Raw genomic sequence first — 24,395 nt, forward strand, 5'->3', positions numbered from 1 at the left:
TCTGAATCTGTTGCTTGGACATCCCCGGAGAGACCTTTGCCAGAGCCAACATTCTGTTATCCTCTTAAGATTTATAACAGTATATGAAACACTGTTAACTGTGCGCAAGCAGTTCTAGGCTGTAAGAGAGGCTGAGCATGAATGTTGATGATTATTTGCATTTATAGAAGAGTCATGTCTTCATTTCCCCCCTCTGTAGACAGATTATTGTGTGTGCATATAAGCAGAGCCTGCTAATGAACTTGCTTCCTCAGCCACCCTGGGGGAAATTTATTTAGAATTGATCAGTCATATAGATTGCTTACCCTTTCTTTTGGTCAAAATGTATCAACCCAAACTGAAATGTTAATGTAACGGTTTCTTGCAGGCAGAGAAGACATTAGCATCAAGGATCACATTTTTGGTCAATGATATTCCTGCTGAATTAATAACCATGACTCCTTACTCAAAAACCCACACACTTTAAGAAGTCATGCTGTAGGCTCAATAATCCTGACTAAGCAGCCTCTGTGACTGTGTATGTCTGCTTGTTGGTTGTTAATAATATGGAGGATACAAAAATGTTACCATTTATGGTAAAAGATCAGTTAGGGCACGGGATATAGTGTAGTATGATGCTAAAAGGTCCACTCACACACGGGTGTTTTAATTTTCTTGGCTGATTGGATCTCATCAGTGTGAGCACACCATTTGTCTGAGTTTTGCAGCAACCATTAACATAAGACGGGTCAGATCCTTGGTGTAATTGCAGCATATTTTCATCCAATGACTACTTTTAAATATGCACTGAACTGACCAGTTTTTGACCTTATTTTGAAAAGGGCAGCTTTTGCTCTCAGCTGTTTACATAATGAAATAATATTATGCGGCAGGATTTTTATTTTTTTTTTAGTTTGCCCATCAATGTTTGTTGTGTTTTTTATCACAAGGATAATACAATCTATCGTAAATGTGCATTTTTGTAGTGGAAAATACTGTGCATGTAAACACGCCGAATGTCAAAGGATCAATTAGCCAAAACAAGTGGGAATAATGTGCTTAACTTAACACAATAGATGAGACTGTCTGTCTCTAACAAGCAGCATTACTGTAAGTGAAAGTTTATGAGCCAAGTGTCATTGAATTAACATTTTACACTTGATGTGTAAAATATGTAACTATATATCCACTGTCACATATGGTAAACAGGCACCACTTTAAATAAGGCTATATATTGCTTTGACTGCAGTGTGCCTGGATGTCGTGATCATTTGCATGTTATCACACTTCCTGTCAATCCATTGAAACTTGTTACTAAATTAGTAATAACTATGATTTTTTTTAACAGACTCATGTTCCCAATTTCATCCTTAATATTTGTTCACTGCTCTTTTCATTTGATGCTGGATGATTTCAAGATAATTGTGTAACATGAATAAGCCTGTTCTTCTTTAATCCCTCTCCTACAGATTACAGTGTCCATATCAGTCTGATTTTGCTGTCTTTGTAGCTTGGTAGAACCTGTTCGTTCTTACAATGACACTGTGTCCTGGCACCCACTCAGCAAACACTGTATCCTAGAGATGAAGGAGCAAGGTGGTCTGACATGATACAATTCAGAGTCATCAGCTTTTTAACCAAAGGCAAAGGTTTGTCTTAATTTCCCCGTGTACAGTGTGTTCCTCTGAGGGATTACCAAGTATAGAGAAAAGGAAAAAGGTGAAGCTGATACATTTCTCTTTCATTTCTTATGCCTGATTATGGAATATAATAACAAGTTAGCTGTGGATCTCTCCCCCTGTGAAGGCACCAGCTGTTTGTAGAGTAAATGAGATAACCATTTATTAATTAATTATTTCTATTCAGCTGCAGAACTAATAGATAAAAATCACATCAGAGGCTCTGCAGCTAAGTCTCTGCCAAACCAATCTATTTGCAAGTCGGAACTCGGAAATGAAGGGACACAGTTTTCCCAGCTCTACTTCCTAATATTTCTTTTATAGTACATTTCAGGCCCCTGTATATATAATATGTGGTATGAATGAAAATCTCCTTTTGATTTTTGATTTCATATAAAAGCTTAAGGCTAGTCTGACCAGTTATCCAGCTGAGAAAGAGAGAGGACCAGTAGCAGACACAGTGGTTTATATTATGTAAAGGTAACAAGGTTTATGTATGTAATTTGAGGGCCTGCTTCACTCCCCTCACCCTGACACTTAAATAAGCATTTGGGAAACAATGGGCCATATAGCATCAAAACCAGGCTAATTATTGCTGTCATGAATAATTTTAATGTAAATATTTGTGCTAGGAAGCATGTTTGGTGTGCAACTACATCATGCCTGAAGCAGGAAGGAGATCAGATTTTTGTGTGTTTTATATTCTTCCCATACGACTGTGGTTGTATAGGAACCCATAGTGTGTGCATTGGACTGCAGGCATCTGATTAGAGGCAGGGATACCTTGGATTGCTTTTGTTGTTATGTTTGTGTCACAGAATCGAGTGATAAACCTTAATCTCGGAGCTAAGAGAAAAAAAACTATTTGTATGAAAGTATGTCATTAACTTCTGGTATGCAGAATAATACAAAACAAAGATGAACCCAATTCCAAGCAGCAGATATGTGAGAAACATGCTGAGAGCTTCTTAAGTGGTGGTCTATCATGTGTTTGTGCCATCGTGAGAGGCTTTAGAATTGATTCACAAAAGAATTGTGTATTTTAGCTGAAAAATGCATACAAGCAAGGTTAGAGAGTGAATCTTCAGTCTCCATCTCAGAAGAGAACTAATGAAAAAGACGCATATGTAGATAACTACAAACTGTGACTGTGTGCTCTACCCTCGCCTATTATTCAGCCAGTGCAGCAACATTTGTAATCCACAAGGTACTGACTATACTTAAGCAGAGCATTTCCTCTTCACTAAGCACTTTAGCACTTATTCAGACTGGGCGTGCTACTTTAAATCCTTTTTAGGTCTAAATAAGAAGCATCTATAGGGCTCTACATGTACAGTATGGTGTCAGGGTAGGTTTGTTGACAGCCACTTTGAATGCTTGATACTGTCCTCCATGACTGCTACAGTAAAGTGCACGAGAGCAGCTGAAGTGACAGCTGTGCTTAGAGAGTGTCGGAACGTCCACTCAGCCTGCTGTGAAAATCTGTTTAATCAGAAAAATTCAGGTTCCTGGTCTGATGCACAGACAGACTGTGACATCTTTATACTGGCAAACAAAACGTAAACTGTGACATTTTAACCGTTTGATGATATTTTATATATATCGGAATGTTAGGAAATGTGGTTGTGTCCCTTTTTATTGTTTCTGATGAAGTGGCCTTTCATGTCTCATTTGTCAGACTGGCTCTGACTCTCCAGCTCAACGAGCCCTCTGTTGCACCGCTGTTATTATGCATTTCAGAGCTTAGTCACTGTCCACCCGTTTCTGTAGTAACCACAGACCGAGGGAGGAAATGGAACGTCTTTGAGCTTTTTGTCTCTATTGTTATGTCTCTTGTTTTTCACTGACAGCAAGTGGCTGTGATAATGACTTTTCATTTTCACTTTAAGTATTGAAAAGGTCAGCATCCACACATGAGTAGAAGCTGAATGCTAATCCATCCCTTACCTTCTTCAGATAGTGTCAGTTGGACAATCTGAAAATACGATTTTTCCTGATTAAGAAGTGTTCTGTGGTCCTCATCAGTGGCCTGACATGGCATTATTTATACTGTGTTTAATGGCAATAAGCCAGAGCTGCAACGGACTGCAGATTCTGCAATATCAAACCAACTGGGTTGATTTAATGAAATTTAATATAACAAGGCAAAGAAGCAGAGGCTGACAGAACAGAATACACATTGTTATTAATAATTTACACTCATGACTCACACTGACATCATCATATATGTAAACATCAGTTTATTTTACATGAGTCATTTTGGTCATTAAAGTGCTTATAATGGAAAACAAACACAGGTGATGAGTGAGTGTAGAAGTAAAATTCAGGAGGAGATGCAGCCAGCCTGACCTATTTGTGGCTGGTCTCCTATGATGCTGCTGACAAGTACTGACATCAGGGGTAAAAGGTGAGGCGCTTCGTCTCAGACGTCTCCCTCTGTGTTTTGGCCTGTGGTTGCTGTGCAGGAGCTGTCACTGTCTGGCGGCCTTGGCTTTAAAAAGCAAAGCTGCCCAAAGGCTAGACAGAAAAACTTTAAATGTCCATTGTTTCCAAAGAGATGCTAATTCATGCGATCTGTGGCCGGCATGCAGAGACTTATTTCCTTTTGAAATTACCTTTTAATTCTAACAGCAAAAAAAAAAACACACACACACACATTTGGTATGCTCAGTCAACATACCCACCACTGTCACTTTAAGCTACTGATGGAGATTTCATGTTGTGTGTATATGCAACTGTGCCGCTTTCTCACCTTTCTTGACAGCCATTCATCCATATGGACCTATGTAAGCGCAGTTTTCAAGTTAAAATTGTTTAAACATAAACACATATGTTTTTTTATCTTAAACCCAGAAATACAGGTAACAATACAGAGAAACATGAGACAGCTTCTACATACACAAGTGCGTTAGCGTCTTTTGTGTGAGCTGTGCTGCTCCTCAGTGCGAGGTGATTTTGGATGCTGTCAGTTGTAACTGTCAGCTGTCCCACTATTTATTTTATCACCACGGTGGCGTATCAAAGCAAGCATATGAAAGGCAAGTCTCTGTTTGACTATTTAGAAATGACTCAATTAGTATTGGCTCTGTTTTCAGGTTACAGCAGCAATATAAGACACAGAGTGCAAACCTGAGGTCAAGCAGGCTGGACTCACCATCTCTCCATCGGCAGGGCCAGAAAATGGAAGGAAGACATTACAACCATCCCCTCAGAACAGGATGGAGCCCTCTAAACATCCCACAGTGACACTTAGTGATGATCTTTTTTCCTTAAGTGTTTAAGCAGCTGAAAGGTGTGGAGGTGTTTGTGTGGGAAATTTTTCAAGGCTACATAAATTTATCTGTAATGTCTAACATGAAAAGTAATTAAAACAAACACTTTTTATCTCTAATGATTCACTGTGGTAACCAATGATTACAAGCTGCTGTTTTCTCAGGTCATCTCAGGTTTTTAAAATAAAAAGAAAGATGACGATTCAAAAGGCTTTTCACATTAAAAGCCTGTTATACATCAGGCATTGTCCAGGGGAATTAATAAATGTATAATTAGTTTCTAAAATTAGTTTTCTGACCCAAAGAAATGCTTGTGTCTGTTTTTAGACTTGTGACAGCAGCGTCATGAAACAAATAGCATCGCTTCTCTTCATGAATCATAATCATTAAGTGGCTTGACTGTGTTTGGAGCTTCCTCACTTTGATGCTTTTGCGGTCTTATTAAAAGAGAAGAGCTTGTTGGTTGTCCTTTACATCAAAGTGGATCTGTGTTGAATTACCCTTTCAGCAGCAGGTGTGCTTTTGGAGCAGCGCGACAATCCAGCTGTGACCCAGGGTTGTAAAGATAGGTGCTCCTAGTAGAGGAAAGCATGTTGCAGAATGCCACGAGAACCCTCAATAATAATAATAATCCAAATCCAAGGTGTGGTCACAAAGGAGACTATTGCATGAAAAGGTTATTGCATTTTATTGAGGGTGCAGATAAATTACTCACCGTTCCAATGCAAAGCAATAACTGTTTGACTCTTTAGGCTTTTACATAGAAAGCATGGTTAAAAAATATAACTTTAAAAAAAGTAAACTTTCATCCTCATAAAACCACATTTGCAGTGAAATAGGTAAAAAAAACATTGCTTAAAGGGATTAGAGCTTTGGTTTGTCTGCTGTAAGTTTGTGGTTTCAGCATGTAACAGGGTTCAGAGTTGACACTGCTTTATGCCAAACCATAACATTCTTATTGCTGCATCATTTTCTGTACAGTGTTCTTTTAGGTCTGTGTCCTTAAAAGCCTCCTGCAGTCAGCATGCTCATGTCTCCCTCCTCCTGCATCAGATGATGAGAACATCAATCTTCAGAGGTGAAAGCCACGATAAACTTTTGACAGGATGCACCTGATTTGTCCATGCTGACCACCTTGACGCTGCGCTATATTCGCAGCAGATCGAATGGCTCGTGAAACAAGAAACCAGCCCAGCTCCTGAACATCTTCCAGTCTGCAGTATCCACAGCGTGCTGCAAGACGGACACCGATTGGCCCAACCACGGTGTGACCTCACTGTGAATCGGCGCCTCCTGTTGTGTGCGTGTAGGCATGAAGAAGGTGGCGGCGTGAACACATTTCCCATACGGACTGTAGGATTGTGACTTGTACTCGTCTCCGAAAGAGGTGTAACAGTGCCGAGCCTTGGAGGAGGAGGAGGAGATGTGTTGGTGGAAGTCTGGCATGACGCGTGTGAGGTTGGCGCCGCTGAAGTCCCCGGCCACGATGAGCGCAGCGTCTGGGTGTTGAACCTGTTGCTGGGTCAGAGCCCAGTGCAGTTCTAATAAGGCGCCGTCTGTGTTTGCCTGAGGTGGGATGGACACCGCGCTCACCAGAAGTGAGGAGAAGTCCTGGGAGAGGTGCAGGGGGCGACATCTGATGCTCAGAAGCTTTAGGTTGTGTGAGTAAAAGTGCGCAACTGGAGCGATGTTCTCGCTGTCGCACCACTTGCGGTTTACCATGAGACACAAACCGCCTCCCCCAAACATCCCCGGGTCCGCCGTGTCCATGCGATGAACTGAGAAGAACTCTGTCAGTTGGATTTCGTGGTCCGGCACTGCTGGGTTGAGCCGTGTCTCGGTAAAGCAGAGTAGGTTGCAGTTTTGGATGTCCTTCTGAAACTTCTCCGTGACCTGGAGGTCCTGGAGGCTGCTCTCCAGAGACTGCATGTTGGACAGCAGGATAGTAGGCAGCCCTGCGCGGTACTTCAGCCATTTCGAGACGCCAGCTCGCTTTCCCCGGTGCGTCTTCCTCCTGTGGCGTTCATTGGGCCCCCTCTGGATCTCTGCTGGCCAGCATGGGTCCGGTGTTAGTTGGCAGGTAGACTGTAATCCGATAGCAATGAGAGCGTCTCTGTCGTATCTGATAGTTGCCATGATTAACGCCGTCTCAGTGTGAGAGCTGCAGTCTGTGCGGCGTGTTTTTGAAACGGTAGGAAGCTCCGCCCTGTCATTGCCACAGCCAGTGGAGTTGAAGTGAAGTAAAGTGAGCAATCAATCAGTAGGATGTAGTGGCTCGTTGCACCTGCAGGCCTGCTCAGTTTTTCCAGCTTTGCACCCTAATGTTTGACCAAGTGCTGCCGAGTTTCCCCTGAAAGTTCAGTTTTCTGTGCAAATCCATAAACATATTTAAACTTATCAAACCTCAAAAAACAAAACAAAAACAAAAGAACAGTTGTAAAGTGTAGTTAGATTACCTGATAGTCATATAGATGTGTGCAATAAGTCATTCTCACCCTTTCCTGGCCATCTGTGTTACAATCAGAGCAGCCATTGTGCACTCTGTGTCCAGCATGAAACATTACTCCCCACCTCCAAAGACAAAGCTTAATGGTACACAGTTTGAGAAAGATCATAACTATATTAAATCAAATAACACTGACATATATAAACAATAAAAGCACATGGTCAGCCCTGCCCCTGTGTTCCCTGCTAGCTCTAATCATCAGATTAAAATGTGGATAAAATATGAAGTGAAGTCACACTGCAGCCGAGGAAGAGGTCTGACACCCCAGAGTCTTAGTGTGGACACTTGGCACCAAGAAAAGGTGATGAAAAAAAATCCTCCCAAGAGCGTGCTCATTTTCTTTGTTTATCTCACATGCTCTCAGTGAAGTCCTCCTCTTTCTCATGAACTGATTGTTTCCTGTCTCTTTCTTTTCTCCAAGGTTTTTTTGTTGTTGCATAAATTGAAGTATCCTTGAAGTCAGGCGATATTTCCTCAGATCCTGCCTGTTGTGCTCTTATGGGACATTTACTAGCATTTCAAAATACTCTTAAAATGCATTTTAAATGGCTCCAGTAAAATTCCTCTTAAGCTGTTTTGTCCTGTTCAGTGTCGTGGGGGGGCTGGAGCTTATCCCAGCTGTCAATGGGTCTTATATTTGGTGCTGGATTTTTTTTTAAACACTGATTTGAAAAGGCTCAGAAATAGCAAATATGTTAATTCAGTTCTTTCTTGCTATTCTTTTATTCACCCTCTGCTCTGCATCGCTCTATACTGCCACTGGATGTGTGTGTGTGTGATATGCCCCTGGAGGTGGTTGCTATGGTAAAACGTTGTGGTGTAAACTGGAAAGTGGCATCAAGTTTTTGAGAAATAAGTTCGGGTGTGTGTTGACTATCTCCAAGACTTAATTAGGTATTTTGTCTTGCAGCTGTTATCATAAGATGACTGGTTAAATTACTGAGCATCTGTGAAACAAATATCAGCCACTGTCTGAGCTGGCTGTAAACGAGCCAGTATACACTGCAGTCAATAAGAAACTGGACATAAAGAATAAAACAGAGAGGGGGATGAAGAAGAATCATTGGGCACATAGAGACAGAATCTATGTCAGAAGTGAAGGACAGAGATATCTAGCTGCTCGGAGACAGAAACTATCAGTGTAAAAACAATGAAAGAATGCTCACATGCAGCTATCTGAGTGCCAGGGTCACTGATATAACAGGACTACTCCCCCAGGTTGTGTGAAACCACTCATGAGTCAAACAGATCATTCTGCATGTGGGTGCAGTTGATACCAAGTGGGGCAAATCAGAACGGTTAAAGAAAGATTTCTCTAAACTTTTAGAGACACTCAGCAAACTGGAAGTCCAATCATTCATCAGTGGGCCGCTCCCAGACATTGATAGATAAATAAATCCAGTCGCCTGCTTGCACTGAATACCTGGCTGTCTAAGACCTGCGAGACACATGCAGTGACCTTCATAGATAACTTCAACCTGTTCTGGGAACAGGATGACCTCAGGGACTAGGACACTCGGGGCTTCTTCTGTTTGAGGACTTGTAGCCACAATAATCCCACTACCAGCCTGAGGCCCAGGGAGAGAGCACTCTCCCACTGCAAAGTTAATGTTAATGTTGTTTCAGATACATCAATTCATGCTTTGATAAGTAAAAGGAAAAGAAAGCAAGATTGCACAAGAAAGGAGGAGGAGTCGCCATTTTGTTTAATGACTGCCTCCAGTGCAAAAAGGAATCCTATGGAAAGTTTGACTCTTGAATATGTTGCTCTTCAGGTAAAATCCTCCTGTTAAGCAACATTTGCAGTTATCTAAAAAAAAAACAGTTTTTTGAGAAATAAGGTTGTGTCTCCAAGACTTAATTAAGTATTTTGTCTTGCAGCCGTTATCATAAGATGACTGGTTAAATTACCGAGCATCTGTGGGGAAAAAACTAAATTATACGGCCTTATGAGAGCAGGCAGCTCCTTTTCCCTGATGACTATACAGATACAGTACAGTGGGCAGACATACTGTAACTGCAGTGTTAAATGCGCTCACATGATCAAATAATACCATGCGTGAGATAATGTTTGTCTTCAGTGATTTCACAGGTGGTGCTGTGTCTTTGAAGCTGCATGGTTGCATGGGCCTGAGCTCAGAGAAGGTGGCGCGATTCAGGCTGCACATTTATGGTGTGCAGGTATGTTGTGATACATAACTGTATCATCCATGGATGGATGAGGGGAAACATAACTGCACACGTAACAATAAATCCATGCAGTCTAATCTCCCATCCTCGCACTATAAGAAAAACTGTACTGCAGGCTTATACTGATTCTCAATGAGCATATTAATTAATGATAACATGTTTAATATAAATGAGGGAAAAGAACCATCATTTGAATGACTTATAGATTCAATGTGATAGTGATGAATAAAACATCATCATGCAGGCCTTTCATTAAGGAGGAATATCAGTTTTATTGCGGCACTATCAATTCAGAGAAACAGGCTTGAGACATTTGAGTGGATGGTTGTACAACTCATTTCCATGGACACATTGTCACCATTGTGTCACGCTCTATCAAGAGAGCCTTGCCTTAAAAGACCCTCTGAAAACCAATAGGATGTGATATGATCTCAGACCTTATTCCCTCTTTGTCCATCTCCAGGATGTTGTTTTTTTCTGCATATTGACTAAGGTAGATAACCCAGATGCCACATTTTGTAATTTATTGCTCTCCCTTTCATTGGTACCATAAACTTACATTTACAGCACAGACCTTTTTCATGTATGGGCCTGAAAAGCAGCTTTCTGTAAATAAGCTTCAATGCTGCTGGTTCTGTTAGCTCCTGAATCTGAATGCACCCTCCTTCACAGAAAGTGTGAAGCTTCCACTGCACAGTATGTGGAGATGGAAATGCAAAACTTGTGCGATTGTACAGCACCTCCATGTGTCCGTGAGTTAACACTACACATTTCTGTCACTGATCAATGAGTCCCCCTGTTGGCAGAAAGAAATAAACGCAGGCACTTGCTGCAGCATCACAGTGATGTACACTGCAGGCACAGCCTGATGCTAATTAATCATAGCTATGGCAACTAGCAAGGAGATAATGAATTTGTGTTTGTGGATGTGTGTCTTCTCCTGACGTAGATATTATGGCTAAATAGCCTACCAGGGAGCTTTTAAATGATAATTAGTCTCAGCTGTTGCCATGGTCACAGGAGTGAACCAGCAGAGGAGGCAGCGTGACATGCAGAGAAAGACATCACCCACTGCCGCCTCACAAAGATGCTGAGTTAGGATGTGATGTAAAATCACACCGACTCCGTAGCGCTGCCTCCATCTCACTGCTCATGTGCACAGAATTAAAAACATTCATTAGGAGCTGCTCAGTCATCCATTAAATGATCTGAGGCTCAGAATGGCATGGCCGTCCTGAGATGTGATGTGACTTCATAGTGAACCAGCTTATTGGTTAGGTAGAAGCAGGAGAAGAAGGAAGGCCAAGAACCAAAAGCAGCCATTTAAAGCTGCGGTGGTCTTTCATTTGATTTTCAGCTTGATGTAGCTCATTGTTTTCTGCAGTAAACGACTGTACTGCATCAAATGACTGGGATGATTACAAACCAGACATGATGGCAGTGTGTCAGAGTGTGATAATGTAAAAAAAAAACAAAAAACAAATCTGAGAGTTGCAGATGAGACATAAGGACGATAGATAATTATGGAGAGAAAGAGGTTGAAACAGTGAGTCACATGCAGATCATCCTCTAAAGATATATCCAGGACTGGCACACTACAGCACCTGACAAGATGACACTCTCATTTAACATCTCTGCCTCTGTGCTGTCTTTGTGTCAGCAGGGTGTGAGGTATGTGTGTGTCAGTCTGTGTGGGATGTTATCCCTTGTTTGAACTACGAAGATAATTAGCTTTGATAGGAGTTTTTACCAGACAAAACTTTTAGCTGTAATGTTGTAATTTTAACAGCCTGGAAAACGACATTTTGGCCATCAGGAAATCTGAACACATCTGTATATACAGAGGCAAGCTGTGGGACAGGACTCATCAGCCCATATTGGGTTTTGTGCCTCTTATTATACTGTGCTGTGCATCTTTGTCTGTTGCCCTTGGATACAAGTGGTTTCCAAATGGAAACCCTGCCATAAACACCAATTTAGCTCAAGGCTCAAGACATATAGTATGCTGGTGTCGCACAGTGGGGGATGGATTCTCTCTGGTTGTTTCTTACAAAATTTAATGTTTTTAAATTTGTCTGTTTCAAAGGCCACATTTTTTTAAAACATTGTTGAATACAGATAATCAGCACAGGGGGTGTCAAGCTGAAACTAGTTTTCAGCATCCATCCCTTAGTTTGTATCTAGGGTATAATGATGAGGTGTGGTGGTTCGATCAGCAGCTGGTGTTAAAAGGAGATCATGTTGCTTTTGTTACATGTGCATGCAATTCATCTTTATGAGGAATAAAGCAGAGAGGAACCCTTCTGTGCTGTTGCTGTTTGCGGTAATTGGAAACTGCAAAGCAGCGCAGTCTGAGACACTCAGGATGTAGATTGAAATAAATCAAACACCGGATCATTCCTCATTGAGGTCTGCCACTCTTAGACAGCTTCCTCTTCTCAAGATGAAGAAGAGGAATGTCAGCGGTCATGAGTCTGGTAGTGATGAGATTGTCATTAATGCTGCAGGTCACGTTCGGTCCAAGATCAAAAAAATAAGCTAGGTTTTATTAAAATGACTCCTAGCTTAGGCCTCAAACTTTATCAATCAAACCTCAGGTTTTTATTTTAGCATTTCATCAGCAGTAAACAGAATCATAGTCTGATATGCAGAAATATGTCAGTGATTCATGCTGCGCGCTCAGATAAAGCTTATGGCACGGAGGATGGAAATGGAACTTTGGTGTATTGAAGCAGTCCATCTGGTTGCCTCTCTGGGACACTGTTTCATCCAGCGTGACATTTTATAATCCAAATCATGTTTTATGCATGCTCTCTGATGGACACTGAGCAATGACATACAGGGATTTCTGTTGATACAAGAACTGTGTATATTTGTATTTCTGTGTGTGTGTGTGAGACTCGGCCGCCTGCTGATTCTTTAGCATAGATTTCACGCCATCCTTGTTTTGATGACATTACCGTGCCTCAGGTGCACACAGTCGTTAAACAGCTCTGAAGATGTAACCGAGTTATGAATTTAAATTGTTGGCAATTTGCTGTGCACATTAGAAAGAATCAATAGAGGGCACACATTAAGGATGGGTCAATACTGGACACAAGCCATCGTGCTTATTCACTTTTTCATTCTTTTCATGCACAGTCTCTGTTTCTCTCTCGCTCGCACTCAAAGATTTAGAACTCTTAAAATACAGATCCCACTGTTTATACAAAATGCCTCGCAGGCACCTTTTTCGGTTTAGAGACTTACCGTCATTTTGTTGAATATTTGTATGAGGAATAATGATATCATCTGCTGAATTGCAGCTGAATGCCACAGTGCTGCTGATTCATAGCAGGCTGTTTGTGATTGACAGTAGGATTTTCTGTGTGTAATCAGCTTTCTTCTATACCGTATTTTGCACAGCTATTACTGTGGCCACTGTAAAATTGAACAATCACAATGCCATCTGATTATGACTGAGTTTTCTCAAGTGAATTGTGAGAAGTAGTTTGAATATGCAATTCTAACCACAGCTTTGTGTTTTTCTTAGGGGAAACAATTTCTTACTTGTCCGTTTAGGAGCAGTTTTTTTGTCACTTATCAGAAAATGTTTTTCCAATGAAATCTGTTTGTCTAACACTTCGTTCTTCTGCCAATCATGCCTTCGTGTGTAAATGTAGTTTCCTATTATTCTGAAGCTATGCAAAAGAAGGGCTTTTAAGTAGCAAAGAGATTAATACAGTTAAGCAGTGTTGGAGCTTCCAGATCTCTTTGTTTCTGTGCTACATCAAGTTGCACTCACTCACAAGATGTTGCACCATCTGATATCCAGTGTAGCCCATTCATTCCTCTGATACTTCACTGTTTTGCGTATACATAATTAAACAGGTGAGCATTTTAAAGCGCCATCCGTCCTTTTAATCCTGGAGCATATCAGGCACTTTTAGCTTACGCCGACATATTGCTAACACGATCTGTTGGCTTTCCTCCAGTGTCTCTGACGTGCATCAGTTCCCCCTGTGTGAGGTGATGTATTCTGGATCTACTCAGTGACTCACTCCTTAGCTGTGCCCTAACTGCCTCCTTCCAAGTCTGCATTTCAAGGCTAAATATGTCATAAAAGTGCTTTAAATGCATCACAGAAATACAGCTTTCCTTTTGTTTGAATACGGACCACCTCTGCCCTGCAGCTTACATCACAAACTCGCTGCACAGTGCTTTCTCATAACGATGCATTCAGCCAGTTGTCGTCAGTGTGTAGGTCAGGCTTTTGTGAGAGTTATCAAGCAGATGCATCTCCTGACAATTGGACAGTTCTGCTGAAATATATATATAAACATTTCATAGCTGTTTGTCATTTCTTAGAACTCACAGTGTGCAGACATTTGCTAAGTGAAAAGATCAGTGGAGAAATTTCTCACTTTTTATTGTCTTTTGTGTTGAAATGAAACATCATGTCCCTTGTGTTGCCACCAGAAGGAGCTCTTCTGCAAATTGATAAGATAAAATGTTTCTTTTATATTATGTATAAAGCAATATATATATATTTATATATAGCCTGTGAGGCTGATGATGCTAACTGTTATAACAAACCAGAAATATGAGGAGCAGGGACACTGTCCACTGGTTAAATATGTGACTGTACCAGAATCACTAAAACACAGATGATGGCTGTAGTAACATGGTGTAGTAACATGAATTTTGGGAAATTTGTGTGTGTGTGTGTGTGAGAAACGCAGACTCCTGACCTCACCACGTATAGAAAGGTGTATGTCACTGGATGTCATTTGGACAGTTGGGAAGCGTCCTGCATGCCTGATCAGGGTGCTTTAATATTAGGACTGTGTACTCTGCATCTGTGTTTGAGCCAGTGTGACTAAGACAGGCAGACACAAGCCAGAGATCCATTTTCGCATCAGTGTGGCCTCTGTGCCTGGACCATTATTATAATTACTGATACTGCTGTCCTCCTGTTGCTAACAATAAAACGCCTCTGGGATGAATTCTGGTCTAGAAATATTAAATTTGTCATAAGGATCTTATCGTTTATCCCTTAACTGTATGATGGTTGGTAAAGAAATAAAGCAAGAGAGATTGAAACAGAGACAGTAAGTTCTGTTTGCTATATTTTCTTTCTTCATAACATTGTATTAAAGTCAGCCTCTCGCCCACTTCTTACTCCCTCATGACCAAAGCCAAACTTCAAAGTCCTCCCTTTGGCATCAAATATTAAGCAGGGTGCTGTGCTTACACCTGTTCCTCAGTGGAGTGGCTTGTTCCATTTACCTCCACTTTCATCACACCAGCTGATATGCAGGGCACACACCGTTATCCACGGTGTGATTGAACATTTATTGACAGTCATTGACGTTATTTAACTCACTATCGAGGCTCAGTACCATTTGTTTGAAGTATCCATTAGTAATATGTATGTTCTTCCTTGTACTCACGTCATTGGGTAGTCAGAGGGACTAGAGGATCAATGCGTTGCTCATGGGTATGACAGAGCTGAGGCTTATGGCCGGAGGCTTTAAGCCCTGTCCTCAGTTAGACAAGATGATCACTAATTACTGATGACGCAGGCTGCCATTTTGAACAGTTTCTTGTGATTTGGTCACCCCTGACGACACATGCATCGGGAATAAACCGCAAAGAACTACACCATGTGATCAGTTTAGGTGAGACCTGGACCTCTCTTATAAAATTACTGTTGCAAAGTAGGAAAGACATCAAACTTGGCAGCTCACATTAGAAAAAATGGACACATTCTTCTGTTATGTAATAAATATGTGATATTTCTAGGGAATCCTTTTGAACAGGGCCCCAGCAGAGAACCCATATTAAGCACAGAAACGTCCTTTATATTCTCATTCTTCCCAATAACTCCCTGTCCTCCATTTTGTTGAAGCATCCCTGGTGGTCTGTGACACAACGGCGGGAACTGCGTGGGGGATCGATCTGTTTTAGAATGTACTTAAAGCTGATTTATTTTACTGTTGTCTGATGTGTAAACATGCTCCTTATGTTTCAGTCAAAGTCAATCAACTGACATTTTTAAAAGGCCGTACCATTAGAGAATACAATCAATGTGTCATTGTGCTTTCAGGCTGTGACACTGTTGTTTCTACAGAAACAGAAAGAGAAAATCAACTAATATTTGTAGATAGACCTGTTCACCACATGAGGGTACGAAGGTTTAGGATTCATTTTTCTGTTTGCACTGAAGGATAATAATCCTTTATATATATTATTAATAATAATATATATATTAATAATAATAAAATGAATATAATAATATATTAATATTAATATTATGATAGACTTTTTAAACTGTTACTACAGTTCTCAGATAATTTCTGAAATACTGTGCAATCAAGAAGCAAAAACAGAATTTAGCCTGACCGCAGTATATATTTTAACATTTCTCTTCTTTATTTCTCACTTGGCTGCTTGGTTTTCTTCCTGCTTTTCTTTGGCACCCTCCGTCAGTGATGCCCGTTTTTAGGCGTAGCATTAATAATTGAAGGAAGCTGCTTGAATGCCCCTCATAGTGACTCTACTGTTTAACTCATTGTTGCAAAAATAACATTTTGCACAATGCTGAATTCTGCCTGTACAGTTAGCCGTGTGTCTAATCCGATCAGCAGCACATGATATACGAGCTGACCCTGAGCGATTGAGCCTCTGTACATCACAGATAGAATAATAAAATACAGTAAATAAAGGATGTTGCCGCCCAAGCAGTCAGTGGAAGGCAAGATGCTTTCATTCTATAGAAACATGCTCATTGATAGAGTTATGAATTGACTCCTTATAAAGCACGTTACAAGGAAGCTGCTTGGTTTAACTGTCTATAGATGCACTCCTGAATAACCCCGGGTGCACAGTGACTGATGTGTGTTTGTGTGGTGACAGTGAGGGGCGTCAGACGGACGGCGGAAGCAGATGTGTGTGAGAGAGGTTCTGAGCTGTGGCACTATCACAGGGTGCCTTTGTCTGGGCTGTGGAGAGTGTTGAATTAAAGGCTGTTAACACTAGTCTGTGCAGTCATATGCAAATGCCTCTCACTCTGAGAGAATAAATAAATTATGGTCCAGAAAACACATCTGAGTCCCTGCTTTACATGCCTCATGCAACACAGATAGTGTGCAGGAAAGATGCAGCGAGAGAGAGAGAGAGAGAGAGAGAGAGGGAGGGAGAGACTGTATGTTTGCAACCGAATGTGTAGGTAGCATTGTACAGGAATAGCACTGAAGGAGCATCAAAGAGACAAGACACAGGGAATTCTCCTAAGCTTTTTTCCCTTAGTGTTTTGCTGCTGTAGGTGATGCTGCACAAGAGATAACGAGAGATAGATTGGGTTAAGAGGCAGAGAGCGAGATTTGGACAGAGAATCTAAGGAAGGGAGGGGGGATTTAAAGGGAAAGAAACGGAGGGAGATTTAGATAGAGCCAACAGAGTGAGCGCGAGGGAAGAGAGCCAGCGTAGAGAAGGAGCAGAGGCGGTGGATAGGAGCAGAGAAGAGGGGAGGCATTGACTGGAAGCTCAGGCTACACATGGACGAGAAGAAAACGGCTATTTCATGTGCTCTGAGTGCATGACTGAAGAGTACGGCTGTCTGGCTGGATTGTTAGTCATCTCCTACCCCACAGCTATAGAGGACATACAAAAAAAAACACAGGCAGGCTGGGAATATAGGGCTGTGTGCAGAGGATGAACAGGCGATGTGGGCTCTCTGGCTGTAATCGCTGTCCCCAGACCCCCGTAGCCACTTGCACTGGTGCTGTTGCAGGCCGTTAGCCTTGCAGTCAGAGCAGCTGATACAGAATGAGCTCCAAGCACTCCTCCGACTGGATTCCCTACAGGTACTGTACCACATTCCTGAGAACACAAGAAAGGGCACAGCATTCATCTTTTGAAGCAGTGTGTGTGTGTGTGTTTGTGTGTTTGTTAGAGCGGGTGTTCAGGATCTGACAGGGAGATCAGACTGATAACTGTAACATTGAACTGACACATTAAACTATGTAATGATAGGATCGGGGGTTGGTTTAGTGGAAGACACCATTGCTCATATCTGTTCATATATTAAAATGAGGGTGTTTTAAGAAGTATCACAAACAAGTGAATCACACAGTTTCAGCTACATTAACAAGCATCTTATATTGTTCCACAGGCATAGATCTCACCTTACCATGTGTCTGATTCAGTGCGGTTAAATTCCATTCAAAAGTAGTGGTGTAATCAGGGTGTAAGGGACCACGGGATCACATTTACGCTGATGACATATTTTCATTTGTCTTTGAAATCAGTGAGGAAGTTCCTGCCTCTGTGTGCAAATGTGTGTGTTTGATGTCTGGATGCAAATGTTCCCAAATCACCGGGTCATGTTGGCGATACGGTCCGTCAAATTGTACCAACTGACAAAAGTGTTTATCTAAATAACAAATATATATATATTTATCTTTGGAGCATTAATGAGCTTTTAGTCTTTTGTTGTCAAACCTATATCTGCTCTAATCGTTTCAAGTGCAGTTCTAATGCTGCTGCCTCTTTCCTGTGATTGAATACCTATTGCCATGGTTTCCCTCTGCTTTCTTTGATGCCATTGGCTCATGGTTGCTATAAGCTACAGTGGCAATCCACAAATTTCAGGATGTGACTGCATCAGAACAGCAGCAGAAAGCGATCCATGTGGAATTTATTGTAAAGTTAGTATGGTAGAGAGGCATCGGTAAGCCGCTGAAGCACAATGAAACGAAAGTGGCTGCATTTAAACAGAAGTGAGATGGTATTTTATTTTATTTGGTAACATTTTGGCCATCTGATCCATTCATTACAGAAAATATTTGATTGAAGGTGATGATAAATTCTTAGAGCCAAATAATATGAAACATCACATATCCAAAGTTTCTTCCTGAAGTATCATTTCAGTGTCAGTGAGCTTTTTTTTTCATCTTGTGAAGCTTCCAATTAAAAATGCATAGGCTTCTGTGCAGAGTTGGGGGAGACAGCTGCACAGTGCAGCACTCATTAGAGATATACAGTGGCTTGCATTCAAAGAAATCAACAAAATGAAGGGAACACACACCCACAAAGACACATCATTCCCCATGTAGTCGTTGTTTTCTGTGGAGAGCAAATTCTCCAGATTAGCAATGGATGCTGTGGAAGACTCTGTCATGGGGGCTTATAGAGAGGAGAAATTATTAAAAATTATCAGCTTTTGAAAAAGGAAATGATGGATTTCCATTAACAAAGCATTTGTTTCATTTTATGTAACCGTGGTGGACATTTATTGAGCCATGCTCCCTGTACAGGATTTCCTTTTTACATCCCTACCCACAAGGTCTATTTGTATTACTGAATAATTATACAATAATAAATAATCTTATTTATGTGTGAGTATTAGTTTGCTTCTGTAGCTGCCATGTGCTGCTCTAGCCAGTGACTGACACATACAAAAACCTGGTGATGCATGTAAAACTATTTTAAAGGTCTCCCCACTTCAGTGCCAAATTCATATATGGCCGACCGAGAGGTTGGAAATCCAAGTCCAATTTTTTTGAAAGTCCTTTGTTGTTTTTGCACGGATTAAAATTAACCTACAATCACTATAATGGTAATCTAGTAAGGGATTAAAAAAAGAAGCCCTGAATTGTACATGCATCAGGCTGATCTGCATCAGGCTGGTGCAGGTTGTTTATTCTCTGCTTCCATAATGGGAACATATTTCTCCAAAACACAAGTATGCAAACTGTAGAATTGACAGTATTGCACCGTTAATTATTATGTCAAATACAAAAAAAAGTATCTTCCTTTGACACATCATAATGCTTAGTGTTTGTGTACTGCATCACAAAAGTGACCAGAGACTCTCCACAGCATAATGAGCTGTTTAACCTGGGCTTAGAACAGCTCTGTTTGTGTCATTATCTTCCTGTCTGATGCCTATTCACACACTTGATTACTCTGATTGCAGACATGGAGTGCTTTGTTTGTCTGTACGTCTAACACGGAGTGGGCGGTAAATACTTTTTGATCGCATGTGTGTGGGTTTGTAGCATGGTAACATACAAAATATTTAAAAAGTATTTAGATGATACATGCTGATCTGTTACAGTTACACGCTATTGCAGAGAGGAACACAGAGTGAAAAAAAATCAGTGATTTATCATGCACCAGTCAGATTTGAATTTTATTTACACAATAAATTATCAAGAGATCAATTTAACATAGATCATACACATCCTCTATGAATTGTAAGGCTGTAATTTTTTAAAACGCAGGCCCTTTAAAAATGAAAAAAACATGAGAATATGCAGAAATGTAGGCACCTTTGTCATTAAAATTAAAATTAGACATTTGATCACAATGTGTTTGTGTTAGAAACAAATGCAATGTTAGTAAGAACAGAGTGTTAGAGAAATAATTTTCTCATTCATCACACATCAGCAGACACCTCCTCCCTCTCTGTCTCTCATCACTCTGTCTCCTGCTCATTCTCTCCAACTCTTCTGTAAGAAATCTCTCATTGCTATCTAATGAGGTTTCTCAGAATCGTCTTGGATACACAGGCTGTAGGAACAATCAGAGTGTTTGTCTCCAGTCGTTTAAAAGCTTTGTTGCGGGAAGTGGAAAAAGACAGCAACCAGCTAATCAGTGCTGCTGGATAAATATGCTGTGGTTCTGATAATGGGGAACAATTATCACCTTCATGCTGTAGTACAGGTCTAGTAGGGTAAATCCTGGGGCTATGTTTGAGAAAACTGACTTAAACACTTAACACAGCAGCACAAATGCAAGAAAAGGTCCAAGAGAAATTTGTTGTTGGTGGCACAGAGACGATGTTTAATAAATGATGGAGATAGACATGGCATCTGTCATATTCTAACTTGGTTTGGAGAACACACATGGTGTACATTCATAATTGGATTCTGGTGTGCCTGATCTGTAGTTGTTTACACTAGTTTTATTTGGTCCTCAGTGTAGCATAAAACAGACAGATGGACAAACTCCCACGCCAACACAGCGCAGACACATTGAAGGTCATTTTAAAATCAAAGCTGCTGACTCAGGGAACACTGACAGAGAAACAGCTATAGTTAATGCTTTCTAAATTAAATCAACAATTGTATAACTTAATGTCCCTATAAATCCAGAGCTGGTCCGTCATATTTGTGTACTTGTTGAATTTATTTTACACAAAGAGGAAAATGACAGTGAATACGTTAACACTTTTCATTTTTTAAACAGATCATAAATATTATTCAGGACCTTTTTATAAAGCACTGGGCCTGAGCAAATAATCAGATTGGATGGGAAGCATCAGAGAATCGAGTCTTCGTTAGGTGATTGTTACCCTGGAAGATGAAACGTTGCTGCAGTCTGAGGTGACAAGTTTCCTTCAAGCACCTCTCTGTATTTGCATGCACTCATTCTTTTCTCAGTTCTGAGCAGCATCCCTGCAGAGAGTGTGATAGCGTGAAGGAACGGTATCACCAGCAGTGCAGAGGACTTTTCAAGCTGAAATACAGCTGGAATGTTTACGTCACATTTCATGATTTAATGTTTTATTCATCATGGCAGCAACTGCGGTTAAGACATAGATTACTTACAAAGGTGGATGTAAAGTCACACCCAGTGATGATGAGTTCGGTTCAAACTGAACTAATTCAGCGTGACATATTGTTAAAGGAGCTCATGGCAAAGAAAGTGCTTGTGTTATAAACCAATATGTAACTGGCCTGTCTATCTTCTGCTAATTAATACATTGCGGTGCTGAATAAATGAAGACATGAACCAGTGCCAGGCAGCTCCTACAGTTCAGTGGGTTACCATAGTAACTGACACAGCGTTGACGTCGGCTAAAAACCAGAGTTTCCCTGATCTCAGCTTAACACACTGATTAATCTAACACACGGTGGGATTGATTTCAGTCACATCTGGTTTGATCTCATAGTTAGTTTATTGGCTGTAAACAGAGCTAATGCTAACCAAGCTTTGGTTGTCAAGTAATCTGTTGGCTGCTTTTATATTCACCTATATTGATAAAGAGCAGGATTGGCTGATAGTGCGTATAGACTGTCCTTATTTCACACACATGGCAACCCACAGCCTGTTAATCCAACATTTATGTAATAAAGTCAGCTGCTCATATGGCTCAGTCCATATGATGTGCACGACATGACAGTGGGTCTCCTTGTCCGCTCCGCTCCACTGCACTGTCAACATCCTCTGAACCCCTTGTAACATTTAACCTAAAATATGATGACAGCTCATCCAAACTGCTTCAGACTGTGCAACTGCAGTCACCTCTTTATTAAAATCATCAGTGTTCACTGTGCTGTCCAGTCCATACTGCTTTTCAGAGAACAGCTTGGTTCAGAAAAACCTGAGAGCTTTATTACAGGTTGAGATTAGCAGGAAATGTCTGTGTTTTGGTGTTCTTGCAGTGAGACAAGTGTTCTTGCAGTGAGAAGCAAAGATAACTAAAGGACCAGAAAATAGGCGGGGCCTATCTTTCTGGTCTTCTTTGCTTCTCACAAGATGTCATTTTAAGAAGTAGAGCCAGAGATGTTCACAAGTCATTTTTTCCAAGTCAAGTCTTTGTAGGTAAAGTCTCAAGTCTCACATGACTGAAATGAACATTCTCTCATTGGATTAAAAGCATCCTTTACACATCATCTATTTTTCCCCAAACGCAAGAAGTATACTTGTGATGTATACGTTAGCTAACTTGGCTAGCACATACATCGTCTGCCTCCTAGGCTCCTACCTATGAATCAAGACAGATCACAAATAATTGACCAATAATTAATCAAATAGAACTGTAACGTCTGCATACTCAGAAAAGATCAGAGTCTCTGACTTGAGTCCCCATCTCTGCATTTCACTGAGCATCTGCTCAAAAAATACATATCCACTCTACAACACTGTAGTTTCTTTATCCTGTTTACAATAATACACAGAAAGTCTTTTTCATCTTGCACAATCTGTCACATAATGTTGTCACCAACAGTGACACAGCTTCCAGTGATCCTTCCAGAGGGCCACAAAACCACATGGAGTTTACTGAGAACAGTAGAGCGATGAATTGTGCAGCAGGAAGGGTTTGAGATGTTTCTTTGATATTTAAGCCATTGTGAACTTGTGGCCATTGTAAAGAGGACCATAGGTGTTCTGAGGGAATAAAAGAGCTATAACCTTTAATGGATACCTTTTTACTAACAGTAGATGGGCACTGTGTGAAGCAATATCAAGAGAAGTAAAATCAGCAGCCTTAAATCACTCTCGGAAATCACACTGTGCTCTCTGTGTGACAGGCAGAACTGGCCGTATGCTGACTAATACAGGTGTTTAAATGTTCTCAGGTCTGAGCCATGGATTAGAACAAAAACAGTGACAGTTATCTGCTGCAGTCATTTCTGTTGACAGAGGAGATCTTCACACATACCTGCAGCCACGTTTTTGTTGTTGTCCTGAGATGTTACCTTGTTTGCCTTTGTAAAATCTCAGTTGGAACAGTAGACTATTTAAAAGATGACTTTGCTGCATCTGTCAGCTGCTGTTTGAGACAGCAGTGGTGCTGAGAATTATTATTAGTGAGTGGAGGGAGCAGAGAGTGAGAAAACAGACACATTCCAGAGCACAAAAACACACACACACCCACACCTGCGGGAAGGTGACACAGGAGTGGACTTTGTGTGAGTGAAGCTGAAGGGACACTTCATCCTGTGCGCTGTGGCACCTCTGCTCTCTGTGTTTACAGCTCGACAGACACACAACCTGCAGGTCTGCAGAGGCAAAGAGAGACAGGCAGTGATGCGACTCTTGGCACTAGCACCTTGAATGTTATCAGCTGTGGGTCACACATTACTGGTCAATGTTGTAGCCTAAAATCCTCTTGAACACAGAGCCATAAGGGAGAAGAAGGGAAGAATCTCTGCAGATTACTTTTTAATAAACAATCAGTTTACTGTGTATTATCTGGTTTAGTGTTGCATATTTTGGGCCTGACTATAGCATTTAATTATTCATTCCTAGCAACATTAGGCTGCATCCTATATGCATTTTTTTTGGTATTGGTTGTTTGTCCAGGCATCATGTATCTGGACCTTCTTAGTTCAGATTTCCAGCTGCTTGTCTTTGCTGTTATCAACAGATACAGACCAAAAATACCTTTGGGCACAACAGACCTACACTCAAAGCATTAAAACATAATAGCATCAGTTGTTTACAAAAGTGCCTCCGCAGCGCTCCTCTATAGAGTCATTGTATCAATCCGGCCTCAGATTATAAACAGGCAAGCTCAGCTAGAAAATATTCTGAATGGAAAGAAGGCCGACATATGCTGTCAGAGGAAATGAAATGACTTCTCAGATTAACTATAATAAAGTGTCAAGATGAGATGAAGTGTGCCCTCAATAGCAGTAATATGGAACCGGAGAAGGAGACTTAGAGGGGATTCTGCACTGCTTCTCTGGTGAAACCCAGGATGGCTAATATCAATTAAGTGATGCAACAAGTTTCCTCCAAATGTTCAGTTTTCCTGCATTAAAACAAGACGACATATTCACATGATGGTTCTGTTTATGCTTCTGTGGAAGACAAAGCTAATGACTTTTCATTATCAGGAACCCTCGGGTGTTTATTATCAAAATGATTAAACAACAAATTAATGACCATATTATGCACTTTAATAGATTTTTAAAGTGCATAATATAGTCATTAATTTGTTTGTATATATATATATATATATATATATATTAATGAGCTTATAAAATAATA

General features: G+C 40.8%; 1 protein-coding gene across 2 annotated transcripts in view; it reads left to right on the forward strand.

Moving 5' to 3' along the window:
* tub (TUB bipartite transcription factor) overlaps window positions 1-24,395 on the forward strand; it is a 34,602-nt gene that overhangs the window by 1,604 nt on the left and 8,603 nt on the right. Inside the window, exon 1 of one of the 2 annotated variants that reach the window (XM_028401386.1) lies at window positions 17,078-17,473. The exons of the other annotated variant lie outside the window; for it this stretch is intronic. Coding sequence (XP_028257187.1) covers window positions 17,436-17,473 — 38 coding nt within the window. The 5' untranslated portion in view covers window positions 17,078-17,435. Of the gene's footprint in view, window positions 1-17,077; window positions 17,474-24,395 lie in introns of those variants that run through there. 2 annotated transcript variants of the gene reach the window in all.

The sequence above is a fragment of the Parambassis ranga genome, chromosome 3 (genome assembly GCF_900634625.1).
Source record: "Parambassis ranga chromosome 3, fParRan2.1, whole genome shotgun sequence".
NCBI lineage: Eukaryota > Metazoa > Chordata > Actinopteri > Ambassidae > Parambassis > Parambassis ranga.